At 34.9% G+C, this 23368-nt stretch overlaps 1 protein-coding gene across 23 annotated transcripts in view; it reads left to right on the top strand.

Annotated features, from left to right (window-relative positions):
* The window catches only part of FIP1L1 (factor interacting with PAPOLA and CPSF1), a 75312-nt gene that overhangs the window by 12225 nt on the left and 39719 nt on the right, over window positions 1-23368 (top strand). For 7 of the 23 annotated variants that reach the window (XM_023638089.2, XM_070263829.1, XM_023638090.2 and 4 more), the window contains 6 exons: window positions 2139-2203; window positions 2714-2821; window positions 3234-3364; window positions 3658-3726; window positions 12772-12881; window positions 19839-19946. In XM_023638089.2, the coding sequence (XP_023493857.1) occupies window positions 2139-2203; window positions 2714-2821; window positions 3234-3364; window positions 3658-3726; window positions 12772-12881; window positions 19839-19946 (591 nt within the window). The remainder of the gene's footprint in view (window positions 1-2138; window positions 2204-2713; window positions 2822-3233; window positions 3365-3657; window positions 3727-12771; window positions 12882-19838; window positions 19947-23368) is intronic. The other 16 variants (XM_023638096.2, XM_023638095.2, XM_023638094.2 and 13 more) reach the window with 3 other exon arrangements.

Here is a 23368-nt window from a genome sequence, read left to right as displayed (position 1 = left end):
TTAAAGTAATTGTCCACATGAGATGGTAATCCAACCTAAGCCAGCAGCAGTAGAGGGATGGAGGGGAAAATAAGATATATTTGAGTGAATAATAACTAGAAATAACATGGGTAACTGGTTGGTTGCAGATGGAGAGGGAGATAAAGGACTCAATGACTTAGAGGTTTCTAGAGCAGTTTATTGAGTACGTAAGTATGTTACTATGCATGGATAATGTGGAAGGAGCAAGTTAGAATAAATTTTTTTGATGCATATATTTTGAAGTTCCATTAGACACCCAAGTATGTAAGATCTAGCACCTAGAGAAGTCTGAGACCTTGTGGGGGTCTATTGCACAGTATCAGATTTGCTTAAGTACCATTTTCCAGATAGGTAACCTTCTCTACAGACAATGCAAAGGCTTGGTGGCTTTAAAAAGGAAATGTGATGTTTAAAAGGCAGAATGAGGAAGGGAGAGTGGCTAAGTGGGAAACAAAGAAGTTCATTTATTGAACTCATGGCTAAGCCTTTTATAAATACTGTTTTATCCTTTAGCAGTCCTGTAAGACCGTTTAGAGAAATTCCTTGATTTTTGTACAGTTGATTTTCAAACGGCTAGAACTTTTGTATATCATGTATAGATACCCCAGAAATGCCTTTGCTGTGATGTATTTAGATTTTTCAAGGGTAAGCATCATGGGACAGGAACCATATTTGTCTAGCTCCTCATTCTCTCTCGTTAGCCTAGAACTCTATCTCATGTGTTTTTGGTGCTGAAGCAGTTATTAAATGAATTAATTAGTCAGTGAGATGATTAAACATTTCAAGTTGGTAATGATAGTGCTGCTTGACAGTAACCGTTCAATTTGTGCTGCTTCATACTTTTACAGTTATAGCAATGGCCCATTATACAATTATTTGAATATTTTATTACATTTATCCTTTTTTTAAGCAGAAAACAGAAAAATGATAGGTCTAATGTAAGTGAATAACCTAAGTCTCATAAATTTAGTACATTGGCGACAAAAGATGGAAGTCATTAGGCAGATCAAAAACAATGAATCTTTACAAGTCCAGTTGATGAAACTTGTGAGGGTAAGGAACCAAATGAAATAACATGAACGTAAGGTGAGAAATATATCACTGAAAACGTTGTCCATAACTTGAGGTCTTGCTAATATCTTTTTGCTCTGTGAGAATCAAGCCTTCTTCCTTACCCACTCCCCTGTATCTCCTTCTCCCTAATCTCTGTGATAATGTTTAAGTCTATTTTGGTTAGTATATTTGATGTTCTTACTCATATACGAGATTGCATTCTGTAGAAAAGTAAGGAACTGTCTATAAATGCATATTACAGAAAATTTGTACAAGGTCCATGGAGCCTTAAATAACTTGGCCAAGGTTACATAACTAATAATAGAGAAAAATTGTATTTGAAACTGGGTCTATCTGACTCCAGATTTTGTTTTTTTTCTCTACCACATGTGTATTACGCTACATTAAAAAAAAATATAGCTCACTTTTTTCAAATGTGTACATTCATGTAAACACAACCCACATCAAGATAGGGAACATTACTACCATTTTAGAAACTTCCGTCTTGTTTCCTCTCAGTCATTAACCACCAACCGCCACCAAACACTGTTCTGCCTTCACCCTGTATTTATTTTTGAATTTCATGTAAATGAATTCATGTTATGGACACAAGTACTCCATGGGTATTTGAAAGAGGATTTATCAACCATATCAAATGGAGGAAGTACTAAAAGGAGATCACTGGATTTGGGAACAAGGTAGAGAAATTTCATTCTTGCAGGATTGTTGTATGTTGAATAACTAGGAGACAAGGAAATGAAGACAAGACATTAATTATTCTTCCCTTCCCAGCCAAATTTCTTGTAAAGTTTGTTAGAATGGGATATTGAGTTAGTGGCAGGTAGGGTTTTGAGATGGAAAACAGGTCAGACTTCTGAAAACTACTTGTTTTTATCTTTTATTGAGCAAGTGACAGATCTTTAGAATTAGTTTAAAACATTTTCTAAAATGTGTGAGCCAGTGTCAGTCTATCCACTTACTATGTGGGTATAATTTATTTGTACACATTGAATATATTGCTGTTGTTAAGTTTCTCAGGATAATTTTTATTATTTTGCGTTTAGGAGTTATGGTACAGCACCTGTAAATCTTAACATCAAGACAGGAGGAAGAGTTTATGGAACTACAGGTAAAATTTGTATTAGCTGTTACAGCTCAACTAAAAAGAGCAATTTTTGACCATATATCAGGGAGGTGGGCGAACTTTTTCTGGGCTACATCATAAGTATTTTAGGCTGTGTAGGCCACATAGGGTTCCTGTCACTTGATATGTTTGGGGTTTTTTTTTTTACTTGTTTGTTTTGTAACCTTTTAAAAGGTAAAAACCTGTCTTAGCTGACAGGCTGGACAAAAACAGTGATTTAAAATATGAAAGTTAGCAACTTTTTATTGGTGCAGAAATCCCTTATTCTAAGTAACATTAGTATCCCTAATCTCTCTATCCAGTTTGTCTTACAGCTACACCATAAAGTTTGACCTCACCTTTTATTTATGGTAAACATTAATGATTTGTTTGGAACCATTGCCATATTTAGTGCTAGCAATAGTAAAAAGGTGTCAATGTTTTCTGTTTGTCTATGGTATCTCTCAGCTTTTTGTTGCTGTAGCTCCTTCACCATTTTGCAATTTTATAAAATAGGAACAAAAGTCAAAGGGGTAGACCTTGATGCACCCGGAAGCATTAATGGAGTTCCACTCTTGGAGGTGGATTTGGATTCTTTTGAAGATAAACCATGGCGTAAACCTGGTAAGATTATCGTGGATTATATCAATTTCGAAAGATTTTTAATATAAACAGTCATTAGAAAAGTATTTTTCAGCATCAATTTAGAATATTATTTTTTTAATGTTATTTTTGTTGTCTTAAACACGTGATGAGTAATAATGACCTGTATTATTAAATCTTACTGGTGGCCTAGCATTATATAAAAGTAGATTTGCATATTGTTTTATTATGATGTCATTTCTAAAGGAAATAATTTGGTCAAAGATTTTTATAGTCCCGTTTTATGATGGTAATTGGGAGAGCTGGTAAGATTAGAAGGACTGATAAGACTAACAGAACTCTAAATTTATATTTTTATAGTTTGTTATATTTTATATGCTGCATGAAAATAGAATTGAAATACTTGTACACTAAAAATGTGTTTTGTCTTTAGGTGCTGATCTTTCTGATTATTTTAATTATGGGTTTAATGAAGATACCTGGAAAGCTTACTGTGAAAAACAAAAGAGGATACGGATGGGACTTGAAGTTATACCAGTTACCTCTACTACAAATAAAATTACGGTAATTAGTAAACATTCCAAAATATCCCAGCCTGTTCTACTGTCCCAATTTTACTCCCCAAATAAATCACGTTTTCCCTATAAAGGTGGTTAAATGCTATATGATAGTTTAAAAATTCCATTCTTTTTACTATGTTTGTTTTTTCCCTTCCTTCCCTTTCAGAGTTTCATATTAATGATTATCTGATGTTCTTAGTTTCAAGTCACAGACTAGCTCCAGCTAGTTTGTCTTTATATGGCCTATCAATTAAAAATTATGTGGTATCTTAATGGGGAATATGTTATTTAACTTAGGCCGAAGACTGTACTATGGAAGTTACACCAGGTGCAGAGATCCAAGATGGCAGATTCAATCTTTTTAAGGTGAATTTTAGTAAATTATCCTTGGTTGCTCTCATTTTTTGTTCTTGAGTCTGCTCCCATACCACTACTCAAGGGATGAAATTAAAGTGGAAATAGCTATCTTTTTTCCAAACCTTCAGCTTCCTGGTGACTTACAAATTTGCTGATTGTTGTATCTTCACTTTTGCAAGCATGTGGATTTATACTCTATTTTACTAACAAATGCTGAGTAAAACTGTTCTTGCTTTGTGTCGTGATTTTATTTTGAGTCATAGTATGTGTTTGTTTGTAGGGTATAAAAGTTCGTACCAACAGACTAAACTCTATTGTGGATCATGCTGTAATCTTTATCAGAATTGGAGACTTATTTTTCCTAGTTTTCTTTTAAATGATAAGGAAGATGGCATACTGCTTATTATCTGTGTGACACAACGCATTGGTGTAATGTCTCTTGTGGTTTAAGGTATCTGAAGAATCTTAGGCAGTCTTTGAGGGTCTCTAAGAAAGACTCAGCAGAACAGGATAAAGCCAATGGTTTTTTAAATGAATACTTAAAAGGAGTAGGTTTAGTGAGGGACTTGCAGATTGACACTACCACTTGGGTATCAAGTCTTTCTTCTGGCTTCTCCATTCCATATGATCACACACCTGGTCCAAAGAACAGTATTATATTTTTACATAGCAGCCTACAAACTTGTCTCAAAACCTGATTTGTACTCTTCTTCGTTTCCCTTAATTCTTGTGTTGAGTGACACTGGGATGAAGACTGGGAGTGGCTTTTGGATTGGGTTGTATACTCAGGGAACTTTTGTGGGCAGGAGCTTTTCTGTGCCCCTTTTGGGACTGCAGCCCTGTCCACCAAAATACTGCCTTATGCAATGCATGTGCTATATCCGCAGATGTAGCCGCTCTGCTGGACACAGTTCTGTATAGAGAACTTAATTTTAATTTACATCCTTCTTTGGGTAAGTATTTGGTTCTTGTTCTGCTGTAAATATTTTGAAAGCGTGTGATGATGTCTATCCTATTTTAAATCGTCCTCAGGTTCTTTTTGGTGATATCTGTGTAGTTAGGCATTGAATATATTGTATACATGATTATAATGAATAGATAGAAAAGTTTTCTTGATGATGAAATAGTTTGTTTGCAGGGTTGCTTTTTATTTTATTCTAACGGGAATGAGAACTCCTTTTGTAAACTACCACCTCCTGTATACTTCATCTGTTTGCAGTAGACTTCTAAAACTAAAGAATAAAAAAACTGCTAGGGGCTGGTCTCTTATTAAAGGTAGCCATCATGAATGAGTTTTTTATCGAAAAATTGTTTTGAGCTTTCTTGTGGTTATATGAGAAGTCATTGTTCTCTTCTGCTTATTTGATTCTGAATGAATACGGACTTGAATTTGACAAATGTAGTTCAATGGTTTTTCTTGCCTTGATAACATGCTTAAATATTACTCATCCAGTTAGGAATACTGATTTGGGAACAGGGTATTTTAATAATGTGTGTGGCTCACATGTTTTCTTTATGGATATTGTGGTCTGAGGATATATTTTATTGATAATGTTCAAAATCTGCAACCAGGGGTGTGTAGGAGCATTTGACCGTTTCAGGCTGCAGTTTGATTTATATTGAATTTTGGAAAAGTTTCTGTTACCTTAAATAAATTTAAGAAATATGCTTGTTTGGATTTCTGTGGGATTATCTTTCTTTGAAAAAGTATTAGTTGTCTGTTACTATCTATTCTGCAACTCTGGCAAATACAAAACAATTCTAAAGATGTAATTGGTATCCAAAATAAGCAGAGGTAAATTTCTTAGATATTAAGTGCCGAAATGTATATTTTAGACAAAATGCTATAGAAAGGGTAAAAATGAGAGAGTTGATTAGAAATTACTTTGGGATTAGAAAGTACATTGGGTGCTATATATAGGTCCTTTTCTATTTCTGTTTTTAATTTTGATTTCATTTTATTTTAATTTTTGGTGGGGGTAAGAGATGATTAGCCCTAAGCTAACATCCGCCACCAATCCTCCTCTTATTTTTTTGCTGAGGACGATTGGCCCTGAGCTAACATCCATGCCCATCTTCCTCTACTTTGTATGTGAGACGCCTGCCACAGCATGGCTTGATAAGCCGTGCAGAGGTCCACATCTGGGATCCGAATTAGTGAACCCTGGGCTGTCGAAGCCGAGTGTGTGAACTTAACCACCGTGCCACTGGGCTGGCCCTGGTCCTTCCTATTTCTGTGTCTTTAAACAAAAAAGCCTAAAATGGGATGCAGTAGTAGAGAAGCGTATGCTATTTTAATCAAAGCCTTGAGAGTGTGGAGAAGAGAAGAAAAAGTGTTACAGATTTAGGAAATGGCTTGGGCAAAGAAACTCATGTTTTAACTGAGTAAAAGTGGATGAGCATATTATTTAAAAAATTAGCCTTATTGGATCAGAGTTCTTTTTGGAAAGGAGTAGGAGATGGCTATGGAGTGTGTGGTTCAATTCTAGAAAGCGTAGAAACACGGAAGATGAGTTGGAGGAGTTGTTGCCTATTTGTGAGCAGGAAAGTGACTTAGAAGTAACAGTGTTCTGGCAGCAGTGTATGGTGTGGTTGGAAAAAGAAAGTCCAAGCTCTTACCCATTTATCTACCACTTGAACTAGAATTATTAGGATTGGTGACAAACAGATAGAATGAAAAAACTTCCCCAATTTTTTGATATAGCTGAGCACCTCCAGTGTGCCCAGCACTGTGCTAGATGCTGTAGTAAGATAGAATCTCTTTATTCAAGACTGAACTCCCTACTGCACTTTGTACTAACCACAACATAAGGTTATGTTGGTGGTACTGACAAAGTGCAGTAGGGAGTTCAGAGGAGATAGTTGGTTACCCTACATTGTGGGGTCTAGAAGGATTCAAATGGAAGGTGATAATTGAAATATGAGCTCGTATTCATTAGTAGGAGAGAGGGGAGTAAAGGACATTGTAGGCAGAGAGAGCAGTCTGAGCAAAACCAGATAGCATGAAAGGAGAGCTGGGGTGGATAAGAGATGTTAGAGGAGAGAAGCCTGAAAATGGTAGAAATGGGGCCACGATGAGAAAGACCTTAATTGTAAACTAGCCTGCAGATATTTGTGTAGGCAATAGGAAGCCATTTGAAAGTTCTTGAACAGGAGAATAGCATTAACAAATCTGGTTTTTAGAGAAAAAAACTGTCACTAGAGTAAGCTATATATTGTAAGGAGGAGAAAAGGGACTCAGAGGCCAGATGGGAGTTATTGCTCTGCTGTAGAAATGAGATGAATGAGGACCCAAACTTGTACTAGTGAATGAAAAAAGGAACAGATTTAAGAATCATAATTCAAGTTCTTTTCATATCTATGGCAAAGATTTTTTTTCATCCTTAGTCAAGTGAGAGACAAGCAACTTGTCCGCCTTTTTAAAATTACTTCTTACTTTTCATGAAGTAAATTTTCAAACATACTAACAAGTAAATAGAATAGTACAAATGAACCCCTGTGTGTTTATTATAGTACCTCAATGATTATTAACATTTTGACATTCTTAAGTCTTTTATATACTTCAATATGAATAAAGTTTTTTTGTTTCATTTTTTGGGTTTTTTTGTTTTAACAAAATGAAAAGAGATGAGTGAAGTTCGACAGGTAGAAAAATAAAGTCACTCAATTGAGTGCAAAAAACAATGTGCAATTATATAATTTGAGGTGAGTGGCAAGAGAGGAGTGACTATAGTAGGAATACGTAAGATGCATGTGTAAGAAAAATTTGACCATAACTTTCTCTTAAAATATTTTTGTTTATACATGCACACACATGTGTGCACACATGCATAGATGATTTTATTTTCCTCTCTGAAAGTATGTATGAGCTTTTGTCACCAGCGTTCTGAAATTGCATGATTATGTGTCTTTGTCTGTCATGGTCCATTGTACCAGGTATTCATTTGTACCCTCTTAATCTGGAAGCACGGATCCTTCACTTGTGTGACCTTTTTTCCTATTTTTTTTTTTTTTTTTACTACTTCTCTGCTGCTTCTGTCTTCTGGACCTCCTATTCAAATATTGGATTTCTTATTTGGTCCTTTAATTTTCTTATCTTCTCTCTCTTATTTTTCATCTTTTTGTTTTCCATTATCTGAGTGATTTCTTCACCCTTACAACCTTTCTATTCATTTTTTTATTTCTGTTATATTTTTAATATCCAAGAAGATTTTTCTTCTGTTTACCTGTAGTATTCTATTCGTGTTCATGCATGCAGTAATAGAATATTTTTTCTCCTGTATCTCTCAAAAGATATTCATATTAATGGTAGCTTGTTTGTTTCTTTTCCTGCATAGTCTATTTTCTTTAAGTTGATTTTTAAGTTTGTTGTTTTTGCCTTCTGACTTGGGCTTTTCTCAAATGTTTGTCAATCCTTGGCCATTCACTCATGAGAGAGGGGGCCACCAAAGAGTGATTGGAAGGTCTGTGCATGTGAATGGAATTTGCTGACTAGGTTTTACTGTAGGACTAAGCTTTTTTCACAGTCCCTGATGTTAGTATGTTTAGGTTGTTTTGCTTTTTGTTTTTTCTTTTTGTGGTAATCTGATTTTTCAGAGAAGACATTCTGGTATCCTGCCTAGATGGTTTATACTTGGCTGATTCAAATGTTCTGGGAGAAAGTTGTCAGTTAGAACCTTTGGGGTCCTGCTCTGAAAATCACTAAGTTTTTGCTTTGGCGTTGCTGACTTAGGATTCAGGTCTCTTTGGTCTGGTCAGTCAGTTACTATTTTTTCACGTGCTTTCAAAGTCTTAAATTTTGCTACTTTCCCAGTCTTTTTTTTCTTGTGGGTTGAAAGAAAATTGTGATAATTTATGTGGTTTTCTCCTTTTCCTTTTCATCGTAACATTTGGTAAATGATTTCCTAGGTTATTAAAGTTTTTTGATAAATAACTCTTTAGGGGCCATCCTCGTGGCCGAGTGGTTAAGTTCGCCCGCTCCGCTGCAGGTGGCCCAGTGTTTCGTCGGTTCCAATCCTGGGCACAGACATGGCACCGCTCATCGAGCCACCCTGAGGTGGTGTCCCACATGCCACAACTAGAAGGACCCACAACTAAGAATATACAACTGTACCAGGGGGCTTTGGGCAGAAAAAAGGAAAAAAATAAAAAAAAATCTTAAAAAAAAATAAATAACACTTTAAATAGTTCCATTATCTATTATTTGAGTGTACCACAATTAACAAATTTCTTTTTAGATATTGTTTTGTTTGTAATACTAATCTTTCATAAATAATGCTGTAAGGGGCAGCTGAAAGAAATTGCGCAAAATTAAGTTTTGGTACAATGGTAGCATAATTTGGGTAAATATTTAGCTTCTCAAGTTACAGACTTCAGTCAACTTTCATTTGGTTATGTAAGATCTGACATGAATTTGTTTTTAAAAATCAGTCATGGTGTCTTATAGTTATTTCTTAAAATATTATGTGAAAATATAGTCTGATTATGCCCTAGTTAAATAAATTTTGAGTCTCTATAATCCTGAGTGCAACATCTAAAGACAAGTGGATAATGATAATGCAGAGTGATTAGGAGGGTTGCAGAAAATGGTGAAATGCATTCTGTGAATTCTGTGATATAATGAGTATATTATGAAGAAATTAAAGAGAAAAGAAAACTAAGTTAGGAAACACAATCACTTTTTATATGTTTGTCTTCCTGTGATGTACTTCCTGACAGTACTTTATATATACTGTCTTCCTGATACCTTTTCGTACTTTCCCCCTGTTGTAAATACTCTCATCTATGCTCTATTCCCTCTTTCTTTTTCCCCCCCCTTCCACTTCTCTTCTCCAACTCTCCGTTCCTCTTTTCTTTTCTTTCTTTCTTTCTTTCTTTCTTTTTTTTTTTTTTTGGTGAGGAAGATTGGCCCTGAGCTAATATCTTTTGCCAGTCTTCCTCTATTTTGTATGTGGAACAATGCCACAGCATGGCTTGATGAGTGGTGTGTAGGTCCACGTCCAGGGTATGAACCTGTGAACCCCAGGCTGCTGTAGTGGAGTGCGCAGATTTAACCACTGTGCCACCAGGCTGGCCCCTTCCCTCTTCCAGTTTTTAATTGAGCATTGACTATGCTGGGAAATATTTCAGGTTTGGGTGGGAGGGGAGGTCAGCATTATAGACAGAGACTCTGTGTTCTTAGAGTTTATCTGACTTAATGGGAAAGATAAGTATTAATTAGATAATCATGTCAAAAATTACGTAGTTATTAACTCCATGTCCTATGAAAGACTTTGAAGATGTGACATTTAAGCTGAGTGCCAAAGTCAATCAAATAACAGATATATATTGAGCACTTATTGCGTGCCAAGCACTGTTTGTGGGTACTTGGGATACAGTTTGAACTACATAATCCATGTTTTCAAAGATCCTATGTTATAGTGGCAGAGAGATAATAAACATACAGCAAAATAAGATAACTTCAGATAATGATACTAGTGAGAAATTCTATGAAGAAAATACAAAATGATAATGTGATAGATTGTTTGGGAGTGGTCAGGGAGGGCCACTCCAAGGAGATATCTGAACAATACTTGAATGATTAGGAGGAAGTAGCCATGAGAAGATCTCGCAAGAGAATATTCCAAGAAGAAGGAACATCTAGTGCAAAAGACCTCATGAAGGAGGAACTTATATGTTAAAAAGAACAAGAAAGAAGGCCATCGTGACTGGGCTTAGTAAAGATGAGTTGGGGAGGAGTAGAGGAAAACAAAGGCGGAGAGGTAGGCAGGGCTCATACCATGTAAATCCTTGTAGGCCATGATAAGAAGTTTAGTTTTTTTTTCTTTTTGCATTGAGAAGCTATTAGAGAATTTTGAACAGGGGAGAGACATGAGTTGATTTGCACTTTTAATAAGATTGCTTTGGTTGTGTACAGAGAATAGATTTTTCAGAGCTAAGACCAAAGCAGAGAGACAAGTTAATTTAGCAGCTGAGATGTGGTAGTGGGTTTGACCTGGGTTTTAGGAGTGAACATAATAGTAAGTAATTGAATTTAGTATGTATTGTAAAGGTAAAGTTGACAATTGGATGCTCATATGTATTGCATACTTCTAGGATTTTTTTTTCTTGAACAACTGGGTAGATGATGGTGCCATTTACTTATATGGGAAAGACTTGGAGAGGATCAGATCGGGGGATAGTGGGAAATCAGTAGCTTTGTTTTGGCCATGGTAAGTTTAAGATGCTTATTAGACATATAAGAAGTTGGATATATGGGGCGGCCCTGTGGCTGAGTGGTTAAGCTCACCCGCTCCACTGCGGCCGCCCAGAGTTTTGCCGGTTCGAATCCTGGGTGTGCACATGGCATCGCTCATCAAGCCATGCTGAGATGGTGTCCCACATGCCACAGCTAGAAGGACCCACAACTAAGAATATACAACTATGTGCCAGGGGGTTTTGAGGAGAAGGAAAAAAATAAAATCTTGAATAATCCCTCATTAAAGAAAAAAAATGTTGGATACAAGTTACTGGGGCTCAGGAGAACAGTCGAGAATGTAGTGTCAACTTGGAGTATTCCTGACATCCCCAGGATGAGTAATACATTTATTTTTCTCTGTTCTCATAGCATCTTTTATCCCATAGATTTTTTCATAGCTTTTATTGTTTTGCTCTGTTAGTTGTGTTACTGTCTTTTCCCACAGTCTGGAATTTTGTTGTATTTCTCTCTGTAATCTCAGCTTCTGGTACATCATAGATATTTAATAAATGTTTGATGAATGAATCATTTTTATTTCCCGTCTCATTACATTCTATTAGTTTTACCTGTGAAGTGTCTATCAAATACGTTTCTTTCTGTCCTCATTGTCTTAGTGCTCATCCTCATCATTCCTCATTAGGATCAGTGCTTTTTAAATGGATTTTTTTTAAGCACTGGAACTCATTTTCAAGTAAAATGCCAATGTTAAACCGTAATTACATGAACGCACCAATTAGAGATTGGGTTCAGCAGTGTAAATAAGAGAGCTGACTATAGTGGTTCAAATATATAAATAAGGGTTTATTTTTCTCACATAATGATTATTCGAGAGGTAGGTGGTTTCTGGAATTGACTAAGTGGTTTGAATATATCAGAGTCAAGGTGTCTGAGATTTTCTTGGCCTTTGTCTCAAGAGGAAGGAGAGTATTCCTAAATTTAGACTGACCAGGGCAGTAGAATTTAAATAGAGCATACAGTATGGTATGATATATTATTCAAGGGTAGGGTAACTTGAACTTAGTTTGTTTAAATTTTGTAAATTAAGATGATTTTATGGTAAGAAGGTGAGTATAAAAGCAAAAGAGCATAAAGAAGATATTTCACCAGTCTGAAGTTGTATAACTGGATCACACTCAAAGGATCTGATAGGAGCAGAAAGGATGGGCAAATGTGGGAGAAATTATGTAGTAAGGAGATAACTGGTTTAAAAGTGAATATAAAAAAGAGAGAAGAGGTATTAAGGAGACAGATGACTGACTTCAAGTTTCTAGGTGTACTGAACTGGCAGGAGGGTGGTACTGTTGATGATGATGGGAAAATGGGAGAAATGGTATGGAAGTGCAGGAGCGGATTATTGACATTGCATTAATAGCAAATCATAGTCTGAATAGAAAATGGTCGGAATGGCTAAAATGGCCACTGGTGGTTTTCTTAGATAAGGGTGGTAAACATAAAAGGGGAAAATCTTCAAGGCCTTCCTTGAACTCTGAAACACGGAGTCATTCCCAAGTAGCTTGGACTTATTTGTGGTGATCTGAGAGAATTTATGAAAGTTGTATAGAGTTACAGTTTATTGAGCTTTTAAGTGACGTTAGTATGAACTTTTTTTTAATAGTTGGGAACATTTTGATCCCATAATCCATCTTTGGTGCCTTTCACCTAATGATAATCTGAAATAGGTTAATTTTACTAAATAATCAGCAATGAAACATTCTTCATATTTAATTTCAAATCAAATGTTACAAATTTATTTTAACGTCTTCAGTGTATTATGTTTGATTGTCCTATTAAACAAGCTAATAACCTTTTTTTTTAAGGTACAGCAGGGAAGAACTGGAAATTCAGAGAAGGAAACAGCACTTCCATCTACAAAAGCTGAATTTACTTCTCCTCCTTCTTTGTTCAAGACTGGGCTCCCACCAAGCAGGTTAGTTAGAGAATTATAACTCAATTTACTGCAGGCACTGGCATCTTCACCTTGTAGTAGTACTATATGAATATAAAAGCTCTCAATGTTCTACCAGAAAACTGGAACATTCTACTTTGTTTTAGTACAAAAATGAATTCTTTGTGAAAAACTCTTCTGTGTGCTGTTCCATCTAAAAAAACTCTAAACAAACAAGAATGCGGCATGATATATAGTTACATATACAATGGAGATGATAATCTTACGTTCATAAGAAGTGGTGGCAACAGTGAACTTGCTATATTCTGTACTTATTATTCTCACATAAAGAATTACTGAACTTCCTAAGTCGAGATTTATTGGCCTAAAAGTGTTGCCGATTTTAGTAGAAGAGATGGTGGAAATTTTAGCCTGGAAAGGCTTTCAAATTAAAATGATTTTCTTTTCTTTCTTAGATTCGTTGTGATAATTCCTAACTTTGAGTTTCACAAGGTACCAATTGTAAGAGGCAAATATGCTGGCAATGTCCTTTTAACTTAAATATGACAGATGGTTAACCTGTTACCAGGAAAACGGTAAAGGATAAGCTAAGACTAGGGAAATTTGATGTCAGCAGTTTAATCTTGGGTTAGATAAAGATGTCTTAAATCAGTTATTTCTCTGGGCCTGAAACAAGTCTGATCCAGCTAATGTTAGTTCTCAGCCCCATCAGTTACCTGTGTGTTACTTGTTTAAATTTATTTTATATACTTTTCTGGTTTTGTTATTCTGCAATTTTGAATTGTTGTAAGAGATTATATTTCATAATATACAAATGCAGGAAGAGACCTTATGTGAGCATGTAGTTTAACCCTAAGATAAGATTTTTGAAACTTTCAGCCAGAATTAAATGTTACAAAGCCATCTTGGATTTTGACTCTCTCTCCTCCTTTTGACAATTACTAGTCATGGACATTTCCAAATATTAAACTAAATGCAATCTCATAAAATGTTTGTTTAAGAAGTTATGATAGCTCAGGAATATTGATCCTTTTAATATGTAGTATTCTTTTGGTTTTTTCATGTTTTAAAAGAGGTCAACTTTCATTCATTGAGTTAATGGTCTACTACAGTATGGAGTGATGTTAAGAGCTTGGACTATAGAGCCAGACTTCTGGGGTTCAGATTCTGGCTTTGCTACTTACTAGCTGTGTGTCCTTGGGCAAATTCTCTGATCTTGTTATTTTTTCATTTCCTTATCTGTAAAATGTGGTAGTAATACTTTCCTTATAGGGTAGTTGTATATATTAAATGGATTAATTTTTGTAAAGTGTTTTAGAACAGTAGTACATACATAGTAAATACTCTATAGAAGTTTGCTATTATCATAATTCAGCCAATTAAACTATTTAAAAATCAGTAGTTTTTCTGTACTTTTCCTTGCCCCCCCTTTCTATTTTTGGAACCTGGGCTAGATTATGTGGGGCATGGTGTCATTATTAGGGATTTGGCTTTTCCCATAAGTGAAATAAATGAGGAGTCACTGTCAGATTTTGAGCAAAGGAATGAAATTATCTGCTTTAGATTTTTAAAGTCTCAATTTCACTCTTTTATTAAGATCAGACTACAGAGGGATTAAGGAAAGAAATGGTAAGCCAGCTAGGAAGTTGTAGCAATTATCTAGGCAAGAGATAATGGTAACTGACCAGGGTGGTAGTGGTGCTGATGTGAGAAGTAGTCAGATACTGGATACATTTCAAAAGATGTAAAAGATCTTTTACATTTTTTATATCTGAAATGAGAAAGAGACTACAGGAGGAGTGATTTTTGAAGGGAGAAGACCAAGAGTTTAGGACATAATGAGATTGAGATGCCTTTTAGACATACAAGTAGAAAATTTGTATAGGAGGTAGATATATAGATCTGTAGTAAAGGGGAAAGGTATGGACTGGAGATGTAAATTTGGGAGTGATCAGTGTTTAAATAGTATTTAAATGAACTTATGAAACTGAATTCGATTGTAAAAGAGAGAAGTGTTGATAGAGAAGTGGTGAGAGGCCAGAGCCCTGGGGCAGTCCCTTGCAGGTCAGAAAAATAAAGATGAACCAGTAAGAGACCAGTAGAGAAGAATGACTAGTGAGATAGGAGGAAAACCCAGTGTGTATTTTCAAAAGGATGATTTCAAAGAAGGAGGAATGATTAACTATCAAATAATACAGATTCGTTCACCCAGAAGAAGAGAAATGACCTTTTGATCTTAAAATACAAAGGTCCTTGGTGATCCTGACCAATTCATTTTCAGTGGTATAAGGTGAAGATGAAAAAAAACCTTTCTGGAGCCAGCCCTGATGGTCTAGTCGTTAAAGTTAATGCTCTCACTGTGTTGGTGGCCCCGATTCGTTTCCGGATCGCGGAACCACACCACCTGTCTGTCAGTTGCCATGCTGTGGCAGCAGCTCACATAGAAGAACTAGAAGGACTTACAACTAGGATACACAAACATGTGCTGGGGCTTTGGGGAGAAAAAACAAAAGAGGAAGATTGGCAACAGATGTTAGCTCAGGGCAAATCTTTTCCCTGCAAAAAAAAGAGAGACTTTTTGGAATGGATTCAAGAGAGAATGGGAGGAGAGGAATTAGAATGAGAAAATATGGACAATTTTTTGGAGGATTTTTTTTCTTTTGACGGGGCGGAGAAATGGGACAGTATCTGGAGGCATATGTGGGGTCAGGAGAAGGTCTTTTCAAAATGAAAGAAATTACAGCATGTTTATATACTTATCAGAATGAGTTACTGGAGGGGAAAACTGATGATGCAAAAAGTGGGAAGGGACAGTTGTTAGAGCAATGTCCTTAAGTCAGAGGGGATGGGACGTAATATGCAAGTGGAGGGGTTAGCCTTGAAGGAGCATGAACAATTCACTCATAGTAGTAGGAGGGAAGGCAGGACATGGTAAGGGTTGATGGGTGGGTAGGTAGTGGTGGGGGGAACAACCAAAATTTCTTTTCTGATTGCTTTAATTTTTCCCAGCAGCATAGGATGCAGGCTTATTTGGTGAAATTGAGGATAGTGGAAGGGGGTGTTAAATGTTTGAGAAGAGAGGAGAAGGTCTGATAGAGTCATTTAGGGGTGTGTGGATAAACTAGGGGAAAGAAGTAGGATTGCTAGGCAGTACCTGGAGGGAAATGTGGAGTCAAGAAAGGGCTTTCTTTCGACATGGGAAAAATTACAGCATTTTTACATGCTGATAGGAATGAATTAATAGAGTGAAAAATTGATGACATGGGAAGAGAGAGTGTACATTTCCAACTTTTCTTGAGGTTAATGGCTGTTGGTTTAAAGTGAGACAAATCAGCTTGGTTGGGTCTGTTTCTCTTGCTCTTATTCATGTCATCTTGTGTTCGTGAAGAGTATCTGGAATTGGATTTAACAGGTTGAGGTTACATGAGACAAATATGACAGGGATTGAGGGGCAAGGAAGATGAAAATGTACTTGAGGAAGTGATTATAATGATGGACCATGGATTTAAGGAGAGATGGGAGGATAGTGGTGGGTAAGGGACAGTACAAAGGAGGTAAAGAAATGATAGAAAAATTAGCAGATCCATCACTACTACTAAAAAAAGAGTGGGTAATTACCACCACAACCTGTAGAAACATACGCAGCATGCCAGTACTGTTGCTTTTGGATATAAAGAACTGTACCCATTGCTCATTAGGAAAGTAAGTTTGTTTTCTGGATTCATCTTTGCTTTATCCAAAGGATTCTTTTCAGTCATTGTGAAATATTTCCTTAAATAAATACTTGTGTTTTTTCTCTTTTATTCTTTGTTTTTATGAAGATTAGAGAGACATCTTTGAAAGTAAATTTCATTGACTTTAGGGAGAAGACAGTAATGCCATTTAAGAAATAAGAGAGACTGAACCCGAAATATTTAGCAGTAATGAGCTGTACTACTGACCTAACCACTATATTTCCATTGTTTAAAATCTTTGATTGCCTTATTAGGATATAGATGGCTCTTGATATCTTTGCACAGAACCTTTTTTTAGTGATTTTTTTGTTCTTTATTAGTGGAAGTTCTGGGTTTCTAACTTTCTGTACTGCCCAGCAAATTGACATACTCAAGTAAATTGTTAATATTTAATATATCATAATGTTTTGATCTTTAAAAGTTTTTATATTATGTCATGAATGTACAACTCAAAGAATTTTCACAAACTGAGCACAACCATGTAACTAGTACATAGATCAATAAACAGAACATTACCATTACTCCTAGAAACCCCTGTTGTGCCCCCTTTATTTGTTGTTTTAATTTTAATTTTTTATTTTGATAAAAATTCAAACTTATATAGAGTTGCAAGAAAAGTGTAAGGAGTGTCTAAATACTCTTCACCTGGATTCACCAGTTAATAACATTTTGCTGTATTTGCTTTATAATTTCTCAAAAATATTTTTTTTCTGAAACATTTGAATGTTAATTGTAGACATGTCCCTTTACCTCTAAATACTTCAGCATGTATTTCCTAAGAACAAGGTCATTCTGTTACATAATCTTAGGACACAATTATCAAGGTTAGAAAATCTAATGATGAATCAGTAGTTTAATATACAAGCCATAAATTTTGCCAGTTATTTCAATAATATCTTTTATGGTAGTTCTTTTCTTTCCTCCTTGATTTAGGATTCAGTCCAGATCATTTATAACGATTAACTCTCTTATCTCTTTGTTCTTCTTTAATCTTCTTAGGACAGCTTCTTAGACATTATTTGTATTTGTTGACATTGAATTTTGAAGAGTACAAAATTTATTTTGTAAATCTGTTTGTTTTGTAAATCATCCCTCAGTCTAAGTTTGCCTGATGTTCCCTGGTTATTAGATTCAGGTTTTGCTTCTTGGGCAGAATACTATGTAACTGATGTTATGTCCTTCTCAGTTCATCACCTGGAGGTACATGATGTCAGTTTATTCCGTAATTAGTGATAACTTTAATCACTTAGTTGTGGTGGTGTTCCTTTGGGTTTCTGCACTGCAAAGTTACTGTTTTTCTCCTTTGTATTTAATAAGTAATCTCTGAGGAGACTGTGTAAATATCTTTTTTCCCTTTGAACTTTCCAAGAATTTTAGTATCGATTGATGATTGTTGCTTTAAACAGTTATTACTATAATAGCTGCAAAATAGTGATTATCTGACTGTTATTCCTCTTAGATTTATTAGTTGGCATTCTACTTTAAAAATGAGCTTTCTCACCTCCCCCACTTACTTATGTATTATCAGCTACGCTCATTAAATTTTATTTTTTGTGGGAAAGAGAGAGTGTGTGTGTGTGGCTTATAAGTAATGGCTTATTTGTATATATGGTATATAAACTACATATATATGATTTATATATACTGTAATTCATATGGATGCTCAAATTGTTCCAGATTTGGTCTGTGGGAGCCTCTTCAGACTGGCTCTTCTGATCTTTTGATATGTCCTCATCACTTTTTTTGAGGATCTCTTTACTTTCTGGCATTACCGGATGTTCCAGGCTTATCTTGTGCTTTCCCTGCCCCTTCCCTAGAAGCAGCCATTTCTTTAAGGCACCTTGATTCCTTTTGGTGGGAAATGATAGTTAGAAACCAAGATCTCAGCACTAGTTATGCTCATTGCTATTGGGGTGTTACTGTTTCTGGGCCTTTTCAGCACCCAGGGCTAGGAAAAACAAGCTATTTCAATATGAAATAACCATATGTATGTTCCTTATAAAATTTTAACCATGCAGTCATCCATCATGTTTCTTTTACTTCCAATTTGACATTCCCGGGTTCTACTTCCCTTTCCCTATTCCATATTACATCTCCCTTTTTCCAGCAGTGAGAATCAGTTCCCAACAATTTCAGTATATTTACTCATTTGCTTAATCCTAAAATACACACAAAATAGATTAGAACTTCTGCACCCATCATTACAAAAAATAAACCTGTTAAATAGAGTTCATTTCTTCTTTCTTACATACTGAAGGTATATAGTGAGAATATTGTGTTCAACAGTTTCCTTCAGAGTGGTTATATTAATCATTTAAAATATAATTTGATTCATTATTTCCGTGTGTATTCAGTATTAATGTTTCTTTTCCTCCATGCTTATTGACTTAATTATTTTGTGCATATATAAAACATTTAACATAGTTCCAAAGGTAAGACTAGTCAAAAGTATACTCAGATTTGTCACTCTTTCCCATATTTCTTACTCCTGTCGGTAACCAATTTCATTTCATCTAGTTTCTGGTTTATTCTTCCTGTGTTTCTTTTACATAAATAAGCAGATACATAAACATATTTTTTCTGTTGCTTTGAAAGAGTGTCGTCTTAGTCCCGTAAAGTATTAGCAAGAGTATAAGTAATTGAACTTTTTATGGAGTATGTATGTCACCAGGGGTAAAATAACTTTCTTTAGAATTTTATTTTGAAAGAGTTAAATTATTTTGAAATGGAATTTTTGTAATATATATAAATATAATGAAATACATATGTAGTGTAGGTTTTTATGAAGCACATCAGAGTGTTACTGTTAACTGGTTACACTAACAATACTTATGCCTGTTATTGAGGAATATAGGGAAAGAAATGCCAAAATTTCAAATAAGATTTGGTGAAACTGCACAAATTAATGTTATTAATTCATAAAAGCACAGAAATTTATTTCTTGATAATATAACTTAAAGTAAACCCTTGGTTCTTTTCTCATTTCTACATTTTGACATCATACTGTCTATGTTGAGAAATATTTCTAAAAATAAAGTTAAGAAAGTCTTAACCCACCTATATTTCAATACCACTAGCAGTCTTAGTACCACAGCAAACAGTTTATGTGACTTGAAAAGATTGATCCTGTAGGAACATGCTAAAGGACTTTAGAAAAAGCATGTCAGGGAAAAAAAAAAAACAGAACAAGGGGGGTCAGAGACAACAATATGTAAGAAAAAACATAGAAAATTTATCTCACCAGAAACAGCACCTCTTCTCAGTCTCAGACAAGTACTGCCTCCAGAAAAGCCAGTTCAAGCGTTGGGAAGTGGCAGGATCGATATGGGAGGGCCGAATCACCCGATCTAAGGTAAGGCTATTTTTAAACATTGGATACTCCCTGATGTTTAGATCATCAGTGTTGTTTGATCTCATTAGTAAGATAATACATTTTGATTAGACTGTACCATATTTTTACCCCCTAAATTATGCTTTTTCAATATGGAATTGAGGGTTTTTAATTTACCTTATGAATCAGGCCTTATCACTTCATGTCTTGCCTCTCTCTGGCTTTTTTATATGTTATATTATAAATTGCATGGAACCATGCTGAGTGTTCACTAAGTGTTTTTCCCCCCTTGCTGCAGGTTTAATTTTTCTTTCTCATATCACACCTTATTCAAAAATCCCTGAGTGCTTTTCACTATTTGTTGAATAAAGTTTAGCCTTCCGAGCCAGTATTTGGGACCTGTAAAATCATACTCCACTGAATCTTTCCAATCTTTATATCCAGCTAGTGTTTAAACCTGCCATTCCATCAGGTGGGTCTGTCAGCTTCCTAGGAAGTACTATTCCCCTTATTGTTGCTATGCTTTTACTCATGATCTACTCTCCATAGACTTTTGGTTTGTGTTCTGAATCTTAGATTTACAAAGCATACGACCTTGGATGGGTATTGTAAACTCTCTGAGCCTATGAAGTGGGAATAACAATTTCTACCCTAAGAGATGTGATGAGAAGCAAACGTTAGATCATGAAAGTACATTGCCAACAGAAATCAATCTGAGCAATTAATTATGCTTTGCTTGACTTAGAAATATAGACTAAAGTACTTTCCTAATTTACAATTTGGATTTTTAAACAATGATGGTGTATTGGGGGTGGGGTATATTTTGTTTATTTTTGTTGTTACAGAATTTTAAGCTTTTTTTCTTGGGCAGCTTGATACTATATTGCTGTGCTTTTCATTATTTTCATTTACAAACTTTTATATATATAAATTATCAGATATCTTTGATCATAACAACTGAAAGAAAAAGGAAGGAAAAACTATCAAAATGTTATTTTCTTAGATTTTCGTTTCTTTGGGGTCTTCAAAATAATTCCCCATGAGTAGTAAGAATTTCTAGTCAACTTGTTTTAATAGGATTTCTTGTTAGGAGCAAATAAACTTAGTCGTTCTGAAAAGAGTATGTTTATCTCGAAGTGAACAATATTTTCACTTTTTAAAGAATATCCAAACTGTAAGTATAGTCACTGATGCAGATAGAAATATATTTTATTTCTTTATTATCTACATTCTTAGAAGAACATCAGTTGCATGTGTTGCTTTTTAACAAGTTTATAGAATGAAAATTTGTATACCTTCTATTATTTTAAAAGTACTCATTGGCATTTTTTCACATGTATTATATGATTGATTGATCTTAGTTTTTAAAACTAAAATTCTCCTTGAAGAACCAATGGAAATTTTGAAAGTGTTATTTTAAATAAAGAAAAGTTAGATCTGACAAGTGTGGAGTCTCTGAATTCTTTTTATGTTTAATATTTTAGTGGAACCCAAAAGTTTAATAGCCGTGCTAATAATAATTCTGTATAGTGATTAGCTTGGTTATCATAGCACTTAGGGCATAGAGAAACACTTGGATTTATATTTAACCTGGCCAGCAATGTGGACAGCCTATTTACTGATCCCAAAAGAGCAAGACAATAAGAGCTTTCATTTTCACCCTGCTACTATTGATAGTGAATCAGTAGCCTCTTTTTTTTTTTTTTTAAAAGATTTTATTTTTCCTTTTTGTCCCAAAGCCCCCCGGTCCATAGTTGTGTACTTTTAGTTGTGGGTCCTTCTAGTTGTGGAAGTGGGATGCCGCCCCAGCATGGCTCGATGAGCAGTGCCATGTCCATGCCCAGCATTCGAACTGACGAAACCCCGGGCTGCCAAAGCAGAGCACACGAATTGAACCACTCTGCCATGGGGCCAGCCCCAGTAGCCATTTTTGTATATAAAGAATACCTACTTTCCTAAATTTAGAGCAGTTTCATGGCATAAGTACTGGATTTAGATATTAGGTTTGGTTTTGTGTCTGTGTGACTGTAGGATAGTTCCCTAAAATCTCTAGGCCTCTCTTTCCACATTTGTAAAATGACAGGGCTGGACCTTGTTACCTGGAAGGCTTTTTTAATCCTGATTATTTTCTGGCTAGTGCCTGGTTTACATGGAAAAGGAGAGATCCAAGAAATTAGGGAATTTGCCCAAATTTATGGCTAATCAAGAAGTAAAGCCATGGCCAGAATCCCTGGTTTTCTGCCTTTTAATACCTGCAGTTCAGGACAATTGACTTTCATAAGCAAAGGCATCGAAATACTTAAAATCGGTTATTTTTAATGTAATTTTAAGCTTTATATTTGTTTCTTTAGTTACTATTTTAACATCTGAAATTCCTTTTTTAATCAATCATTTGATTTAGAATTTTTACTTAAAATAGTTATGCTTTTGATGTAATAGTTTATTTCTTGAAATAAGATGGCTAGTTTATAGGCAAAATAGTAGTTCTCATATCTGAAAATGATACATCTCAGTTCTTGAACTATATAATTCGCCCCACCCCCCTCCCGCTCCCACAAACAATGCTTTGGAAACACAGAAAACTCTCCATTCTGACTTTGTGATTAGTCTCAGGGCATATAGATATTAGGAAATTTCACACTGTATTTTCAGTATTTTGTGCTTTTCAAAATTAAAAGAAAAACCCTCTAGATAAAAGCTACTTTTATCTTTTTAAATGATGTATGTGTGTGTGTGTATATGTACACATACATACATACACATGCTTTCTTATAAGATAGAAAATGAGATTCCAGCTCTTGTAATTAATGTAACTGAGAAATGTGGAGTTTTTGAAACATTGCTTAAGTGTCTTTGTAAAGAGCACTTAAACAATGGTTGAGATCCTTTTCATAAGTTAGTATATTTGGAGACTCAGACTTTTTATCTCACACTTGTTCCTCTTAATTAATGTGTTTTTCAAATTTTCTTTAATACTACTCTTTAAGCTAACTATATGTATATAATAATGGCATTTTATTGCTGTAAGTTTGTTTTATAAATTCAAATTTCTAACTCTTGTAAACCCAATTAAGAATAATGAAGCAGTTTTAATGAACACATAAAATTGAAATTGGCAACAGTATGATTATTATAATCTTATCCTAGTGTCCAGTTTATTTCTGTGTTTTGTTTTCATTTTATAATATCAAATTCTGCTTCTCTTAGGTAATTAGTTCCAAATTCTAGGTGGTTTTATTAAGCTTGTTTTCCAATATGAGAATGGTTTGTAACTGATTCAGACTCTTGAAACACAGGTAGAATAGTAAAATTGCTTTTCAATACAGAATCACTAAAATATTAAAATCTACTTGCATTTATTATAACAGACAAACATAAAACTTACAGTAAAACTGGATGGTAAATGAACATTAAATCTAAAACTGACCTCTTCATTTGTTCTC

This window comes from Equus caballus, chromosome 3 (assembly GCF_041296265.1).
Source record: "Equus caballus isolate H_3958 breed thoroughbred chromosome 3, TB-T2T, whole genome shotgun sequence".
Classification (NCBI taxonomy): Eukaryota; Metazoa; Chordata; class Mammalia; order Perissodactyla; family Equidae; genus Equus; species Equus caballus.
Note: the sequence above shows the minus strand (reverse complement) of the source record. Positions and strands in the feature narration are given on the sequence as shown.